Source organism: Macaca nemestrina, chromosome 17 (genome assembly GCF_043159975.1).
Source record: "Macaca nemestrina isolate mMacNem1 chromosome 17, mMacNem.hap1, whole genome shotgun sequence".
NCBI lineage: Eukaryota > Metazoa > Chordata > Mammalia > Primates > Cercopithecidae > Macaca > Macaca nemestrina.
Window position 1 is genome coordinate 81,941,629 of NC_092141.1, and position 19,271 is coordinate 81,960,899.

General features: G+C 46.6%; 1 protein-coding gene across 11 annotated transcripts in view; it reads right to left on the reverse strand.

Moving 5' to 3' along the window:
* Positions 1-19,271, reverse strand: part of LOC105469096 (solute carrier family 39 member 11) — a 565,539-nt gene that overhangs the window by 395,512 nt on the left and 150,756 nt on the right. For all 11 annotated transcript variants that reach the window (XM_071083524.1, XM_071083523.1, XM_071083528.1 and 8 more), the window contains one exon: positions 4,275-4,433. In XM_071083524.1, coding sequence (XP_070939625.1) covers positions 4,275-4,433 — 159 coding nt within the window. The remainder of the gene's footprint in view (positions 1-4,274; positions 4,434-19,271) is intronic.

Consider the following 19,271-nt stretch of genomic DNA (forward strand, 5'->3'; position numbering starts at 1 on the left):
AGCAATATTTTGCTTTGCCTCCGACAGGGGGACAAATAAATCTGAAAGGCCGAAGGAACAGAAACGGAGTTAAAGAACACAGTCATGTGTTAACCATTCCCTTCCCACCAACCCAAGAGTGTGAAACCCTTCATGTCCCAAACACATAACCAGGGTTGGTGGCTCTGATGCTCCCAGGCACTGGGGTCTGTGCTTGAATGGTCACAGGCAAGGGTCAAATCAGGGCACTGCCGCAGAATCCCTCAAGCCACATCGCTGCCCTTTCCAGACTTCTCCATCTCCTTATTTCTCCGGGTAAAATAACACAGACACTGACCCACTTCCTTTCACCCCAACAAACTCCAAGCAGACATGTCCCCGGGGGACAGAAAGGAGACCCTGAGGTTTTCTGCAGACAGGCCCCCTACATCCTGGGGTCTGTTGCAAAGGGTGAGAGCCCCTTGGTCGGAATCCCAGCCAAAGCCTTTTGCTCTGCCTTCATTCTGCTCCTGGGGCCATCTGCTGAATGGTGGGGCTCCATCATCAGGGGAACGAATCGGGAACTGAAATGATCTGGGGCCGAATTTACCCACAAAACTTCCCACAGCCTCAAAAGCCACTGGTTCATAGATCCCAAAGAGAGCAAACATCCTGAACACAAATTCTAACCCCGCTCCTCCCCTGTTAGACTCCAAACCCTGTGGGTGCTCAGTCGATGTTGGCCAAACGCAAGGACTCAAGATCAAAACCCATTAACTCCGACTCCACAGAGCATCTTCGATAGATCCAAGCTGCTGCTCTTTTCAGGTTTGGGGAGCAAATTAATAGTGAAACCAAAGGAAACCTTTGGCCAGCCTCAGAGTGAAGGTCAACAGACTGTTTCCAAGCGCAACTCTTTCGACAACATTTGTATTCACGGACTGTAGCAATCATAAGTAATTCTCATCCATGTATGAGACCTTCTAAGACAAATTCCCCCTCTCACATCGACAGCAAGAATTCATTTCTTTTTAAATCTCCTAGAACAGATGTTTACTGTCAGGCTGATCTTTCTGCCAAGTAGTGAGGTTCTGGGCATTTGCGGTGATGATGTCGCTTTCTGAGCTCTTGCAACCCCTCCCCAGACATTCAACAGCTGCTTCCAAACCATTCCTGATTCTATCTAGGGCTTCTCTGGGATCTCCTCCATATTCAAAGCATATATTAGAACAAATATGAACCAAAAGATTCAAAAACAAAATACTGCTGCAGCCGGGCACGGTGGCTCATGCCTGTAATCCCAGCACTTTGGGAGGCTGAGGCGGGAGGATCACTTGAGGTCAGGAGTTCAAGACCAGCCTGGCCAACATGGTGAAACCCCATCTCGACTAAAAATACAAAAATTAGCCGGGTGTGGTGGCAGGCCCCTGTAATCCCAGCTACTCGGGATTACAACCTGGGAGGTGGAGGTTGCAGTGAGCCGAGATGGTGTCACTGAACTCTGGCCGGGTGACAGAACAAGACTCTGTCTCAAAAAAAAAAAAAAAAAAAAAAAAAAAAGATTGAGTGGCCGTGTCTGTCTCTGTCCCCTGGACAGTTGGCTTCCTTACTGCCGACTATGTCTGTGTGGTAGTGGCTTCCAGCGGCCCTCAATGCCGGCTGCCATATTCTGATCTCAAGGCCACCCTGGTTTTGTGTGAACTTGTTGTTGGAGTATATTCTGCTTGCCCTGGCAAGTGACCAGTGGCTTTAACCCCTGAGCAGCAGGCAAAGATCTGGCTCAGCAGCTCTGCACGGCCCCTGCTGGATCCCATTCTGCTCTCCTCTCATGCACCCAACTGGGCTTCCAAGACAGCCTCTTGGAAAGGACTCTGCAATCCTGGTGGGTCTTGCTATGTTACTGGGGAGCGGGGGTGGTGGGGTGGTATCAGAAGTATTTGGTCAGCTGTCTGAATGTAGGGGTTTTCTCTGGGCAGTGTAAACAGTCATTGGCTAATTTGTACTATGCAGCAGTATTTTTTTGTTTTTTGAGACGGAGTCTCACTCTGTCATCCAGGCTGGAGTGCAATGGTGTGATCTTGGCTCATTGCAACCTCCGCCTCCTGGGTTCAAGTGATTCTCGTGCCTCAGCCTCCCGAGTAGCTGGGATTACAGGCGTGCACCACCACACCCGGCTAATTTTTGTATTTTTAGTAGAGATGGGGTTTCACCATGTTGCCCAGGCTGGTCTCAAACTCCTGACCTCAGGTGATCTGCCCACCTCAGACTCCCAAAGTGCTGGGATTACAGGTGTGAGCCACCGCATCCAGCCATGCCACTCAATCTTTTAACGACAAAAAAATGACACATGGTCTTTAAGACAGTGGTCCCCAACCTTTTTGGCACCAAGGACTGGTTTTGTGGAAGACAGTTTTTCCACGGACTGGGGTCGGGGTGGGGAGTTTGGGATGAAACTGTTCCACCTCAGATCATCAGCCATTCGTTAGATTCTCTTAAGGAACACACAGCCTGGATCCCTCACACGCGCAGCTCGCAGCAGGGTTTGCGCTCCGTTGAGAATCGAACGCCACCGCTGATCTGACAGGAGGCGGAGCTCAGAAGATAAAGGTCACTTGGCAGCTGGCTGCTCGCCTGCTATGCAGCCCAGTTCCTAACCAGCCATAGACCAGTACTGGTCCTCGGTCTCGGGGCTGGGGACCTCTGCTTTAAGACAGTATCACAGCCGTCCAACATCACATTCAGCTGTCTGATCCAAAGAACAGTTCTTCCATAACACAAGGAATCCATTTGTCATTAGCCTAGGATCCAGAGGCATAGCTCCTACGAATTGTTATAGTTACAGAATCACCCATCGTTCCTTCTCTTTCTCCACTTGGGAACTTAAGGAGAAAAGAAAACGGGAAGGCAGGGAAGAGAACTTCAACCTTCCTACCTCCCGGGGTACATGACCGCTGACTCCAGTGAGTCTGACTTAATCCTGTCTCACCGTGATCCAGCAGGAGAAATGGACTTTGACCCATTTCTCTCCATAGAGTTCTCCCTGCACCATTTCCCTTTCTAGGGAAGCAGAGAATTCAGGCACCAGTTTGGGGGTGCTTCTGCCATCTCTAGAACTTGTCGGGCCCAGTGTCTGGTAAGGCTGTCTCATGCTGTTATGATCTTGGACCCTTTTCCTTTACTGACAGCGGTGCACGCAGATGACAGGGCTTTAGCCAATGGCTTGCGGTTCCCATTGCCTGAGCTGGCCCCAGCTCTCTCAGCTCGGCAATCACAGCCACGCGCCAGGCTGTGGTTCACACGGTGCTTCTCCATGAGCAAATACATGCTCGTTCCCAAACCCAACTGTCCAGCCCTATGCCAGTAAAAAAGCCTGAAATCTCTGGCTTATCCCCAATTCCAGTGCATTTTTACATGTTTTAAATTTTACTATGCAGTCCCTTGGGGGAGTTATTCTCAAATTAAAGGATGGAAAACTAGAGCTCAGGATATACAATCAGCAAACGGCAGGTGGGAGCTCCAGCCCAGACCCCTGCTGCACAGACCCCTGCCTCACCCTCCTGTCAGTCCTCATGATGTGATCCATTGTCGAAGGCCTAATGCTACAGGTTGAGAGGTGGGGGTGGGGTATCATCTCCCTGATGATGTCATACTCAAAATAAGAGCCAGCACCATAGTGATGGTTCTAGGTCCTACCCTGCACCCAGTTCTAGGTCCTCTCATACATACAGTGCCACTCAGCACATCAGCTGTACTCTATAGTTTTTTTTTTTTTTTTGAGACGGAGTCTCGCTCTGTCACCCAGGCTGGAGTGCTGTGGCCGGATCTCAGCTCACTGCAAGCTCCGCCTCCTGGGTTCCCGCCATTCTCCTGCCTCAGCCTCCCGAGTAGCCGGGACTACAGGCGCCCGCCACCTCGCCCGGCTAGTTTTTTTTTTTGTATTTTTTAGTAGAGACGGGGTTTCACCGTGTTAGCCAGGATGGTCTCGATCTCCTGACCTCGTGATCCGCCCGTCTCGGCCTCCCAAAGTGCTGGGATTACAGGCTTGAGCCACTGCGCCCGGCCTGTACTCTATAGTTTTAATGAAACGTGACATTCAAACTCTGAACTTCCTAAAATGTAAATAAGGGGGTAATTACCAAGACGTTATTTTAAGAAAGAAATCACCAGTCAGTTCCTCTAATGCCTTGCTCTCTGTTTAAATACCGGTGGCTACTTAACGGAGACATTAACGGAATGTCAGGTTTGATCAGAAATAAATCCATTGCACAGAGCTGGCTGTATCCTGATACAACAGCTAAAAGTAGCGTGGTACTCACTAGGTAAGGCATCAGGAGGTCCGCCAAGTAGACAAAAGCTGCTCCAAGGGTGAAGCCAACAGCCACAGGGAAGAAGGCAAAGGCACCGAAGCCCCCAGAGGATGTGGCCATCTCAACTGCTGGGGCCAGGAGAGACCAATAGGAAGCTGCCAACATGACCTACAGAAACCACAACAAGAGATAAACATTAAAGCAACTGCAGAAGGCCTTCCAGGCAGGACCTCAGTTGTTCTCTGTGGCCCCTACAATTTCACATGAGTTAGGTCTTTCATCCCAGGTTGGAAGGTACTATCATAAACCAAAAAGTCATCCCCAGAATTCCCGGAGCTTACTATGGCAAGAACTCAATTTGGGGTAGGATAGAGTTGACCTTGGGAGGATGCAGTCCAGTTCGCCATCATCTAGCCTATAATTCAGTGGTTCTCAACCAGCAATGGTTTTGCCCTCCACAGGACATCTGGCGATGACTAGAGACATTTTTAGCTGGGAGGAAGATAGGGGCAGGTAAACATTCTACAATGCACAGCATACCCCTAACAACAAAGAATTACCTGGCCCCGAATGTCAGTGATAATGCTGTTGAAAATTCCTATTCCTTTTTTTTTTTTTTTTTCCCTGTGGTGAAGCCTTACTCTGTCTCCCAGGCTGGAGTGCAGTGGCATGATCTTGGCTCACTACAACCTCCGCCTCCCGGGTTCAAGTGATTTTCCTGCCTCAGCCTCCCGAGTAGCTGGGATTATAGGTGTATGCCACCACGCCCAGCTAATTTTTCAGTATTTTTTTAGAGATGGGGTTTTGCCATGTTGGCCAGGCTGGTCTCAAACTCTTGATCTCAGGTGACCCACCCACCTCGGCCTCCCAAAGTGCTGAGATTAAAGGTGTGAGCCACCACGCCCAGCCCCAAAAATCCTATTTTAATTAAATTCTTCCAAGACAAATTGCTCACTACTTCATGAGTTCCACTGCATTGTAACACAGGTCTGATTATTACAAAGTTCCTTCTTATGTTGAGCTGAAATCTGTCTCCTTTCCACTTTTACCTTTCAGCTGTGGTTTTGCTCCCTAGAACACCAAAAACTGTGTCCTTCCTGTGTGACCCGTGACAGCCTCTGAAATATCTGAAGATAACCAGCAAGTCAACGTCATATTGGTCTCATCAATTATCTTATCTCTAAAAAGGAAGAAGGGAACTAATATTTATTGATCACTTGGTATTTCCAAGGGCCAAGATTTACATTTGATAACTTACCTTGTCATCACAACCACCCCGGTGGCAGATGATGTTTTCTATTGCAATTTGTAGATAAAGACATTGGATCTTGGAATAGTAAGGTAATTTGCTCAAGGTCCTACAGGTCAGTGGTCCCCAGTCCTTTGGGCACCAGGGGCCAGTTTCGTGGAAGACCATTTTTCCACGGACCAGGCAGTGGTTTGGGGATGAAACGGTTCCACCTCAGATCACTGGGCATTAGAGTCTCATAAGGAGCTCGTAACCTAGATCTGTGGCATGTACAGTTCACAACAGGGTTCATGTTATGAGAATCTAATGTCGCCACTGGTCTGACAGAAGGCGGAGTTCACGCGGTAATCCTCACTCACTCGTCTGCTGCTCACCTGCAGTTTGGCCTGGTTCCTAACAGGCCATGGATCAGCACTGGTCCATGGCCCAGAGGTTAGGGACCCCTACTATAGGCAGTAAGTAGCAGATCTGAGGAAATGACCAAGCAGGACCATAACCAACTCAATGAGAGGATAAACATGAAAGAGAAGAAAAAAAATTAGGCTGGTCTGAAATCTCAGCAAAGCCAATTTGATAAAAGGTTCTCCAGTGGACAAGCTGGTATGGTGATGCATGAATGTAGTCCTAGCTACTAGGGAGCCTTGAGCCCAGGAGTTCAAGGCCCAGCCTCGGCAACATCGCGAGACTCTTGTCTCTTAAAAATAAGAAGCTCTCCAGCACTGACCAAATTAAATACTCATCCATAGCTGTTTACTCTTATAGATGCTATGACATCTTTTGGCTAGAGTACACCCACTACCCATCGTAACTATACGGCAGTCATTGCCGACACAGAAAATGTTGAATGGGTTTCTAAAAATTACTTAATTATGCCTTGCCTTAAAAAATCAAATGCATCACCCATCTTCAAATTAGCATTCAGAGTGACAGAATCAGGTATTATAATAGCAACAATAAAGAACAAATGTATGCATAAATCCATAAATTCCCTTCTTCCAGCTGTCAATCACACACAGTCACTTGCTCGGGGCCAAATTCTCCCAGTAAAAGTCTAAGTGCCACCCATGGAAACCTGCAACAGCCTCCAAAACTCTAAGAATGAAAATGCCTCCACTAAACAGGATGGGCGCTGAGGCTGATCAGTTCAACCCCATGAGCCGGGCTGTCCATAAAGACCATCAAAGGAAACGTGAGGGCTCCTCCTCCCCGCTACCGCCTAATCCACCCCTTTTCCAGACTTTGTCTTCCTAGCTTTAGAATCCAACAACCCTCAGTAGCTGCCCTGCATGGTCAACTCCCCACCAAAGAGGACCTGCAACAAGGCACAGAGTTGGAAAGGTACCACTTCCTCTTCTTATTATTTTTTGAAAAGGAGTCTCTGTCGCCCAGGCTGAAGCACAGTGGCACAATCTCAGCTCACGGCAACCTCCGCCTCCCAGGTTCAAACGATTCTCCTGCCTCAGCCTCCCAAGTAGCTGGGATTATAGGCATGCGCCAGCACACCTGGCTAATTTTTGTATTTTTAGTAGAAACAGGGTTTTGCCATGTTGGCCAGGCTGGTCTCGAACTTCTGACCTCAAGTGATCTGCCTACCTTGGCCTCCCAAAGTGCTGGAATTACAGGCGTGAGCCACTGCTCCTGGCCCAATTCTTTTTTTTAAACCTGACCTGTGCAGCAACTTCTCTGGTTCTCCCATACAGTCCCACCTTCGACAACTCTAAAACCATATGGCCCAGGTAAGCCCACTCTTCTCACCCTCTAAAGCTTCCCCACACTCCATCCTGTGATGAGGAAACCTAATATTGCTGTCAGTATCACTCGAGAGAACTCCCCAACCTCTGCTCTCATCTCCTTTTCAGCCCCGGATCCAACCTCTTCTGTCCACATTCCCTTCCCTCCCTCTGCATCACTGAGTACCAACCTTTTTTCTGCCCTTATACACGAGAAACACACAATGCACAAGCTATTCAAGGAGCAGGAGCAGAAGAGAAGTGTCTCTCAAGGGAGGGTGTGCTGGAATTTGGGATGCTTGCAATGCAAAAGCATCCCAGCTGATTCAGGTGGGTCCCCTCCTTGAGAATCACTGTCCTTTCTCTTTCCAGTCAAATTCAGGATCCAGCTGGATTTCCTTCAATTCTTTTCCTCGCCAGCCTCCCTGCCTCACACACAAACTGGAAAACCACCAAAGAACAATTGGGAAATTGAATAGGGTTGCCTGTCTAAAATGAAAAAAGCACCCAAAGCAAAATTCTTTGTTGTTTGTTTTTTGTTTTTGTTTTTGTTTTGAGACAGAGTCTCGCTCTGTCACCCAGGCTGGAGTACAGTGGCGTGACCTGAAACCTCCATCTCCGCCTCCTGGGTACAAGAGATTCTCGTGCCTCAGCTTCCCAAGGAGCTGGGATTACAGGTGTGCACCATCACGCCCAGCTAATTTTTGTATTTTTAGTAGAGATAGGGTTTCACCATGTTGGCCAGGCTGGCCTTGAACTCCTGGCCTCAAGTGATGCCCACCTCAGCCTCCCAAAGTGCTAGGATTACGGGTGTGAGCCACCGCGCCCAGCTGAAAAGTTATTTAAAGGGCGAGTGTGGTAGAAAAGATGATTGTGTCCTAATGCCTAAACCTGTGAATATTTCACATTACAAGTAAAAAGGACTCTGTACATGGGATTAAATTAAGGACCTGGAGATGAGGAGATGATCCTGGCTTATTTGAGTAGGGCCAGTGTAACCACAGGATCCTTACGAAGGAGTGAGAAGGGTCAGAGTCACGAGGTCAGGAGTTTGAGACCAGCCTGACCAACATGGTGAAATCCTGTCTCTATTAAAAATACAAAAATTAGCCGGGCATTGTGGCAGGCACCTGTAATCCCAGCTACTCAGGAGGCTGAGGCAGGAGAATCACTTGAACCCAGGAGGCAGAGGTTGCAGTGAGCCAAGATCACACCATTGCACTCCAGCCTGGGTGATAGAGCGATACTCCATCGCAAAAAAAAAAAAAAAGAAGGGTCAGAATCAGAGAGAAAATGTGATAACAAAAGCAGAGGCTGTAGTCAGAAAGAGATTGGAAGATGCCATGCTGCTGGCTTGAGGATGAAGAAAAGGCCATCTGCTAGGGAAGGGAGGTGGCCCCAAGATGCCGAGAAGGCAGGGAAGCAGCTTCTCCTCCAAATCCTCCAGGAGGATTTGCTGCCACCTTGACTCTGTCGCAGTTAAAATCACCGGGGACTTCAGACCTCCAGTGCTGTAAGATAATAAATTTGCACTGTTTTAAGCCACTGCATTCATGGTAGTTTGTTACATCAGCAATAGAAAATTAATACAGGCATATGTGACTTTTCTTCAACTTTATTTTTTAGAGCACTTTTAGACTGATAGCAAAATTGAGTGGAAAGTACCAAGAATCCTGACATATGCCTGCCCGTCCCCACTACACAAAACTATGCCCACTATCAACATCACATCACAGTGGTACATTTGATACAACAGATGAACCCACACTGATGCGGCACTAATACCCAAGGGCCATCTTTTTTTTGTTTTGTTTTTTGTTTTTGTTTGTTTGTTTTGAGACAGGGTCACCCAGGCTGGAGTGCAGTGGCGTAATCTCGGCTCACTGCACCCTCTGCCTCCCGGGTTCAAGTAATTCTCATGCCTCAGCCTCCCAAGTACCTGGGATTACAGGTGCCCGCATGACACCCAGCTCATTTTTGTCCTTTTAGTAGAGATGGGATTTCACCATATTGGTCAGGTTGGTCTTAAACTCCTGACCTCAAGTGACACACCTGCCTCGGTCTCACAAAGTGCTAGGATTACAGGCGTGAGCCACCACGCCCAGCTGGTCCGTAGTTTCCATTAGGGTCCACTCTTGGTGCTATGCATTCCATGGATTTTGACACATATAGAATATCATGTATCCATCTTTACAGTATCATATATTTCACTGCCCTAAACAGCCCCTGTGCTCCAACTATTCATCCCTCCTTCCCCGCTAGTCCCTGGAAATCCCCTTTTCACTGTCTCTGTAGTTTTGCCTTTTCCAGAATGTCATATAGTTGAAACCACACAGCGTGGAACCTTTTCAGATTGGCTTCTTTCACTTGGTAACATGCATTTAAGATTCCTCCGTGTCTTCTCATGACTTGATAAAGCATTTCTTTTTAGCACTGGATAATATTCTATTGTCTGGATGTACCACAGTTTATCTGCTCACCTATGGAAGGACTTTTTGGTTGCTTCTGAGTTGTGTCAATTATGAATAAAGCAGCTATAAACACCCGTGTGCAGGTATTGGCGTGGACTGGAAGTTTCCATTCATTTCGGTAAATAAGTGCCAAGGAGTGGAATTGTCGGATCCTGTGATAAGCATCACTTTTTAAATAATCCCCCAACACAGGTGGTGAGGTGAACTCTCAACATCAGCAATGCTCCTTTATATGTCAGGCATTTTTACACCTGGGTGTAGTGACATATGAACTAGCTGGTGCAGAAATAGAAAGCAGGGTATCTGAATACCTCTCAATTACCCCTAAGAAGCAGGGTCTGGGAGGGGCAGACCACAGAGGAGAAGGTGCTGAGCACCGGGCCCAAGACTTCGGGGCATACTCTTGCCAGCCAGTGCCTTCATAGCCCCGGATGGTAGAAAGCAAAAGTCCTGCTGCAGCTGTGACCCCCCCGCTGTAAAGGCAAACAAGTGGGCTAACAGGGCCATCCCTGAAGACACAAGGTATAATCCTAAGAAGCTGATGGCTGGCACCTTCCATTTCCTCACCTTTGTCTACAAAAGGAATCCATAATCAGCTTCAGCACACATGGCAGGGGCCTCGCTGTACCCTCAAAGTCTTTTTTGCCTCTTTATTCCTGAAATGAAAATGAAAAGCCCACCCAATCGAATGAACGCAGGGGCAAGGTTTGGGTGGGGCCCATCCTCCAAGTTAAATGTGGCTAAGACCAAAGCAGCCCAATTTCTTTTGCTAAATAATGAAAGAAGCTCAAGGATGAGTATTTCAACAGTAAAAGAAAACTCCTGGCAGGGCGCAGTGGCTCACGCCTGTAAGCCTGTAAGTACTTTGGGAGGCCAAGGCAGACGGATCACCTGAGGTTAGGAGTTCAATACCAGTCTGGTCAATGTGGTGAAACCCTGTCTCTACTAAAAAACACAAAAATTAGCCAGGCATGGTGGCACACGCCTGTAATCCCAGCTACTCGGGAGGCTGAGACATGAGAATCACTTCAACCCGGGAGGTGGAGGTTGCAGTGAGCTGAGATCACACCATGGCACTCCAGCCTGGATGACAGAACAAGAGACTATCTCAAAACACACACACACACACACACACACACACACACACACTCCTGCAAAAGGGCTGAGGAGGAAATAAAAAAAAAACACACACACACAAGAGAAGGGATTGAAAGTATAACTTCAGTCTTTAGCTGGTTTGGTAGGTCTACCACAGGGCTCAGAAGTCTTCATGTTGAACAAAGTGATTCCCAGGCAAGGTGACATTTAAGAAGCTGAGTATAGGCCAGGCGTGGTGGCTCACGCCTGTAATCCCAGCACTTTGGGAAGCCTAGGAAGGCGGATCACCTGAGGTCAGGAGTTCAAGACCAGCCTGACCAACATGGTGAAACCCTGTCTCTACTAAAAATACAAAAAAAAAAAAAAAAAAAAAGCCAGGCATGGTGGTGGGTGCCTGTAATCCCAGCTCTTTGGGAGGCTGAGGCAGGAGAATCACTTGAACCCGGGAAGTAGAGGTTGCAGTGAGCTGGGATTGAGCCACTGCACTCTAGCCTGGGCGACAGAGCAAAACTCTGAAAAAAAAGAAAGAGAAAGAGAGGAAGCGAGAAAGAGAGGAAGGAAGGAAAGGAATGAAAGGAGGAAGGAAAGAAAGGAAAGGAAAGGAAAGGGGAAAAGGAAAGGAAAGGAAAGGGGAAAAGGAAAGAAGAAAGAAAAGAAAGAGAGAGAAAGAAAGAAAGAGAAAGAAAGAGAAAGAAAGAAAGAAAGAAAGAAAGAAAGAAAGAAAGAAAGAAAGAAAGAAAAAGAAAGAAAGAAAGAAACAAAGAAAGAAAGAAAGAAAGAGAAAGAAAGAAAGAAAGAAACAGAGAGAGAGAAAGAAACAGAGAGAGAGAAAGAAAGAAGGGAGGGAGGGAGGGAGGGAGGGGGAGGGGGAGGGAGAGAAGGGAAGGAAGGACAGGAGTTGAGGTTGAGACTGGCCTACCCAACTGTTAGGGACCCCCCCATTTGCACTACAGCCCCCGGTTGTTGCTGAACTCTTCTGCTCCCTCACCTTGGCCTGAGCAGCTCCATCTGTGACAACACCAAAATGCCAAGACCCATCTGCCGTGTCCTTTCTTCCAAACACCCTCAACTCTTTGCCCAAGTCCATATTTATTACGGGAAAATGCAAGACTTAGAATCAAGTCCGAGTTTGAATGTTGGCTCAGCTACTTACTGGTTAGGTAGCCCCCGTCAAATAACCTAAGCTCTCTTCTGCAGCTCAGTGTTGTCACCTGAAAATAGTACATTTCACAGGGTTGTCCTAAGAATCCTGAGAGTCAATGCAAATACCACTCCAATCCGGTTCCCAGCAGGAAACATGCAACGGGTCAGTGCTGTTTTGGATTCATCCCTCTCCCCGTGTGCCTTCTGCAGGCATCCTCTCTTCCTCCTCCTATCTTGCCCTACACCCCACTTCTAAGGTGGCTCTTTTCCATCACACCAGATCCATCACTTGTGTCCATAACTCCCAGGATGTCGCACATGCCCAGGAGAGGGCTATGCCTTAAGCATCTCTGTACCTGGCATCCCCATCAGAGTAGTCCTGGACAGGGTGACTGTTCAACATTTGTTGCTTAAATGCATTCTCCGTCATCCTCGCTAACGAAGGGGAGCAACGGGGGTGGAGAAATCAGAACACATGATCAGGAAGTGATTCAACACCCATTTTTTGGTCTAATGCCTGATTTTTAGAGTAATTTTTAGCTTCCAAATTAAGTATTATATAGACTCATACTCAAATGCCTTCAGTCCTTTTACAAACATGGGGTGAGTAATTGTTTAAAATAATTGAGATTTTCATGGGTGTGGAAAGGTGTCAACGTAGAATTTTCGAAGTTTCACAGATAATCTACTCAAGAGTCTACTGATAGAATCACAGACTCACTTAAGAGTCAAATGGGACTTTAGGAGACCACGTAATTTAAACACCTCACTTAACAGAAGAAAAGGCTGACAGCAAAGAGAGCCAGTGGCTTCCCAAAGCCCCAGAGCAAGCTGGTCCATCCCAAGTTGACTGTGCCACCCTCTACCCCTACTTGATGATTCAGAGTAAAGACCAGGTTCAAGTTACCGCCTCCCCCATTATCAGGGAAGGAATCCCAAAGCCAAAGTCCAAGATGAATCAGCATCAGCAATAACTGAATACAATCGATCCCATAGCATTCCCCAATAGTGTGATAGAAACTACTCCAAGAAAACCCAGCACTAGAAAATTTTTGGCCACTAATGAACAGGGCTAATAATCCTGTTAAATACTTGCTTCACGAAGATAAATCAAACCTCACAAATTTAAACCCATTAATGTCCCATGATTGCCTTAGAAGTAGGTAGAGAAACAAGCAATTTTGTAAGTCACGCTATAATCCCTTCCCAGCAGCATAGCTAAAGTTGGGGATTTCAAAACAAAATGTACAGATGTTATACTTTTGGTCTATGTCTCTGAATAAAAGGTATGCCTTCCTCTACTAGAAATTATACTTTAAAATAGGAACAGTGTAAAAGCAGTGTGTATCCTGATTGGTATCTGAGAGCAGAAGAAGGACATTGGTGGGGAAACTGGTGATATCCAACTAAAGTCTGGAGTTTAGGGAATAGTAACAAACAAATGTTAATTCTTAGCTTTGACAAACGTGTCAAGACTATCATGTAAGATTTTCACATTGGGGGAAACTGGATGAAGGGCACTATTCAGAAATTCGCTGTACTATTTTTGCAATATTTCTGAAAATCTAAAATACCCAAAATAAAGAGCTTATTAACAGTTAATGATTATAACATGCCCAGGCACAGTGGCTCATGCCTGAAATCCCAGCACTTTGGGAGGCTGAGGCAGGCAGATCACTTGAGGTCAAGAGTTTGACAGCCTGGTCAATATGGTGAAACCCCGTCTCTACTAAATATACAAAAATTAGCCAGGTATGGTGATGCATGCCTATAGTCCCAGCTGCTCGGAAGGCTGAGGTGGAAGAATCACTTGAACCCAGGAGGCAGAGGTTGCAGTGAGACAAAATCACACCACTGTACTCCAGCCTGGGCAACAGAGTCAGACTCCGTCTCAAAAATAAAAATAAACAGTATTCACAGCATCACTTAGTATAGCAAATCAGAGAATAATTCCCCTCTAAATCTAATTTTCCTACACTAATGTGAAATTCCTAGTCCACTTTGGAATATCACACAATGTACATTGTAGGGCTTCTAGTTAAACATGGCCAGTGGAATACAAGCTCCCAAATTCTCACTAGAGTAAAGGTATAGGGATATGAAAGATTCAAAGGCCAAAGGCAGAAGGAAAGGAAGAGGACATGGCAGCCACATTTTGGAAGCTTGAAGAGAGGAGCAGGTAATCCCTGACAGATGCTTGTGAAGCTTGAAGAGAGGAGCAGGTAATCCCTGACGGATGCTCGTGAAGGCTGCCACCTCGGGCTGGAGAAAGAGACTAGAAGGAAGGTGCTTCACCCCACAGAGCCCCAGAATAGCCCCGGAGCCTTTGACAATGAGAGTGCAGATGGGCCTAAAAGAGACCTGGCGGAGGCTTGGGTAAGAAGCAAGTAAAACCCAGATTACTCCTGGACCCCAGGAAGCCAGGCAACTGTCCCACCACACATTGCAGGACCCCCAGGCCAGTTAAGGGTGAGGATATCATGCTGAAAACAGGAGAAAAAGTGATAGTTTATGTGCTGGAATAGGGGCACCCAGCATCTTCCCACATTTTCACCCTGATCTCACAATGAAAATCCAATGGGAGTACAGAATCCTATGTACAAAATCTCAATTTTCAGAAATGTTTCTGCATGACAACCTTAACAACCATAGCCTTAACAGCAGAAGGCTGAAAGGGACTGGAGAAAATATTTAAAATCACCAGGTATTTACAAACTCTTCTTCGGAGTCCCTGAGAACAAAATCCCTATTTCCCTTCTGTAGTTCTCAAAACCTAGAAAGGCTCATAATCCGATCCCTTTTCTCAAAATATCATGCAAACTGCCCCAGGGATCTGTACTTTATAATGCTATTAATTTCCCTCTGGTATCAGCGATACCAGCCCAGAATAATTTTAAAAAAAAATCAGTTTAACACCCAGCCCACATTAGGCAAACCTTTCCATTTCTGTGTAAGTGCTCATTCTGAAACCATTTCTTTTTTTTTTTTTTTTTTTTTTGAGACGGAGTCTCGCTCTGTTGCCCAGGCTGGAGTGCAGTGGCCAGATCTCAGCTCACTGCAAGCTCCACCCCCGGGTTCACGCCATTCTCCTGGCTCAGCCTCCCGAGTAGCTGGGACTACAGGCGCCCGCCACCTCGCCCGGCTATTTTTTTGTATTTTTTAGTAGAGACGGGGTTTCACCGTGTTAGCCAGGATGGTCTCGATCTCCTGACCTCGTGATCCGCCTGTCTCGGCCTCCCAAAGTGCTGGGATTACAGGCTTGAGCCACCGCGCCCGACCCTGAAACCATTTCAGCTCTGGCAATAGAAATGAATTTGTGAAGAGTTCCTTAAGGGATACATCAGAATATTCCAGCATGATGGGTGCAGTTGAGCATTTCCTTTATTATAGTAGTGACAGTTTAAATACTGAAAAAAAATCCAAGCCACACAACAAAATTTTTCTCGCAAGAAATAGGGGAAAGAAAATTATTGCACATAGCTCACTTACAGTGCACTGAATGTATCAACTCTTCACAACTCTAAAAAGGTACACAGAGGTAGGACAGGAAGACACAGTTCAAAAGAACAGCACCCAACTCAGTGCCTGCTACGAAGTAGGTCCTCCTTCATGTTTGTTGAACCAGAGGAACATGGACTCTAACCTCAAGGAGGCTACTGTATACCTAAGGAGGACACACAGACTTGCAATCCATGTAAGTCAGAGCAATAATCAGACAGAGGCTGGGCACGGTGGCTCACGCCTGTAATCCCAGCACTTTGGGAAGCTGAGGCAGGCAAATCACCTGAGGTCAGGAGTTCGAGACCAGTGTGGCCAACATGGTAAAACCCTATCTCTACTAAAAATACAAAATGTAGCCAGGTGTGGTGGTGGGCACCTGTAATCCCAGCTACTTGGGAGGCTGAGGCAGTAAGAATTGCTTGAACCTGGGAGGTGGAGGTTGCAGTGAGCCAAGAACACGCCATTGCACTCTGGCCTGGGCAACAAGAGTGAAAAATCTATCTCAAAATGAATAATAATAGTAATAATAATTACTCAGAAAGTACAGAAGCCAAGTGGTGTCTCTAAGTTCTGTCTCCAAATCAGATATAAAATTAACAGTTAAAAGTCAATCAGCAAGTCCCTAAGCAGAGACTGTTACACGGCCAATACTGTGCCAGACCCCAGGGGTTGCAGGAGAGGAAGAAAGAGCCAGTGTGGATCTGGGCCCTGCCTTCAGGAGCTAGCTGGCTCTGCACCATAATAAGAGAGGCTACAGAAGACACAGGACGGGATAAATTAAGGGAATCTGCAGTCATGCCAAGAAAGGGGATATCAATGTTGTTTCAAAATTTAAAAAGCAGAACATCAAAGAACAGGGAGGGGCTCTGGAAGGCTGGACACAATCTGGAAAGGAAATGAGGACGGGACCTTTCTAGCTGGGAAGTGTAGAGTGGGCGGAGTCTGGAGGCAAGTATACAGAAGCTTATGTTGTGGTGTCTGCAAGGCTAAAGAAGGCAGGGAGGAGTTTACAACCAGACATTTGGGTATCATTATGCAACCAGGCAGAATGGTTTGGCCTTCACACAAGGGGTGGCTTGTTTCCAACTCTGGTTGTACTGCAAAATCAACCTGGAGTTTTCAAGCTACAGACACCAGCTCCCCTCCACAACCTACAGAAAGAGATTCGCCAGGGCAGGGGCATGGACACTGTGTTTTAAAGCGTCACACGTGATGCTGCAGCAGCTTAGCCAGCTTGGAGCGGGTCAGCATCAAGCACCCACTGTCTTTGGCAGGGTAACGGAGGCATTTTGGAAGGGTAACCTGGCATCAGCAAGCAGAATTTATTTAACTGGGGAGATGGGACACCAACATCCAGCTGTTGGGCTCCGGACATAATCCAGATGTGACAGGGCAGGAGACCAGAGAGCAGACAGAGAAGCTCGGAAGAAGGAAGGAATCTGCATGTAACCCTCCAGAATGAGGCCACCCATGTCTGTTCAATATCAAGTCAGTCAATCAGAAACCCATGACGAGCGGCCGCACGAATTTTGCATTGAGTCAGCCTTAAATGTGGCATGTCAGTTATTAATTATGACTCAGTATGAATCAAATCCATATGGGGGCTATATCTGTACCTAATTTGCTTTTATCAAGAAGCCTTCATAATATACCAGCTTCACATAATTTTACAGAATTAAACCCAACAGCTCAAAATTATAATCAATTACCTTCAGCTTCAATTACAGTTATTAATCAACGTAGATGGGCTTGAATGACCTGACTCTTCTTAGCTACACCTACCCAGTGATAATGATGGGCAGGAGCTTGGCTTACAATCTCCAAACTAGGAAAAAGTACTTTTGCTTAAATAAGGAAAAAAAAAAAATCTACCATATGACCCAGTCATTCTTCCCCTTGTTCCTCAAGAGAAAGGAAAACGTACATCCACACAAAGACTTACACAAGACCGTTCACAGAAGCTTTATTCACAGCAGCCCTAAATTGGAAGTAACCCAAATGTCCATCAGCAGGAGAATGAATAAACACATTGTAGTATATTTATGAAATGAAATACTCCTTAGCAATAAAAGGGAACAAACTGCTATCATGCCAACATTGGATGAATCTCAAAATCATTACACTGAGTGAAGGAAGACAAACAACAAAAAATATATAGATACTATACGACTGCATTTAAGCACAAGGATACGCAAAACGACTCTATGGCTAGAAGTCATTAACTGGTGGCTGGGAGGGAGCCTGACTTAGGGACTAGGAGCTCTTTCTGAGATGTCAGAAATGTTCTCTATCTCAGCTGGACATGGTGGCTCATGCCTGTAATTCTAGCACTTCGGGAGGCCAAGGCAGGTGGACCACTTGAGGCCAGGAGTTCAAGATCAGCCTGGCCAACGTGGTAAAACCTCATCTCTACAAAAAATACAAAAATTAGCCAGGATGCTGATGGGGACCTGTAATCCCAGCTACTCAGGAGGCTGAGGCACGAGAATCACTTGAACCCGGGAGGCAGAGGTTGCAGTGAGTCAAAATCATGCCACTGCACTCCAGCCTGGGCGACAAAGCGAGACTCTATCTCGAAAAAAAAAAAAAAAAAAGGAAGAAAAGAAACGTTCTCTATCTCATTTTGGGTAGTGGTTATACAGGTATATATGCCATCATCCAAACTCATTGGGCTGAGACTTTAAGCCCTGGGCATATGAGTGTATATACATTAGACCTGGTTTTTAAGTTTCAAAAAGGCTACCTGCTCCCCAGATTCTGATGAGCCACATTTACTCCATGGACAGCACGTTGGGTATCCAGGTTCTAGGGTCTATCCTAAAATGATCTCTCTGGGGATAGCCTTGGGTCATCCAGTACAGTCAGTAAGTACCTGACAAGGCCTAGGCCCATCCTCAAACTCTAAGTACCAGCATGGAAGTCATACCCAAAGGGACTTCCCGGCATCCATTCTCAGTGACCGTAGGTCCCCCAGGTGAAGTCCTAGACAGTAATAAGTTCCATAAAGCAAGGACAACCATCGAAGACATACCTGGGCTTCAAAATTATTGACCAGTCACCTAATTCTATCTCCAGTGCCATGAAAACAGAGGGAAAAAAAAAAAAAAAGCCACAATGCCCAGTCCTGCTCCAAATCTAAGCTCCTGTTTTTCTTTTTTTTCCAAGGACAACTCAGCTCAGCTAACATTTACGAAGCAACTACCATGAGTGAGATGCCCAGCTGGACTGCAGCTCCCACTAGCAATGATCTCAGCTACACCTAATGTTAAGATTGCTGTGCTCCAGTCTAATAATGCTTAGGCTTTTTTGTTTGAGTTCAGTGTTCCTCTTCTACAAACCCATTACTCTGAATAATAGAAATGGCAAGTATACTAATTACTTTGGTCCTTTCAAGGCAGATCCAGACCAGCCAGATGAGAGAGAGTCCCAGAATCCTTCAGCTTGCCAAAATTGTTAACTCCATACAGACTTAAAAAACAATAAAAAAAAAAAAAACAGGGTGATGTGGGACATCCTTATTAAACCTTTTCACCAGCTGGTCATCAAGAGAGTGAGAACACATTGCCCCAAGCTGCCTCCCGTGGCACTCAGCCACCGAGCCATCAGCGCTCTCTCAGCTCGGGCCTGTTGATGGACACCGCACCAGCTGGTCAAGCCTCCCCATCCCCAACACCGCCACTCACTCACGCTGATCCAATCTGTCCCAGATCTGGCTGCTAAGAAAGCAGTCCCTGCCCATTTTTGAAGGAGAAGAGAAGACTCAGCAGTCTGGCTCCACGGATAGAAAACTCAAAGATCTATAAGAGGGAGCTTC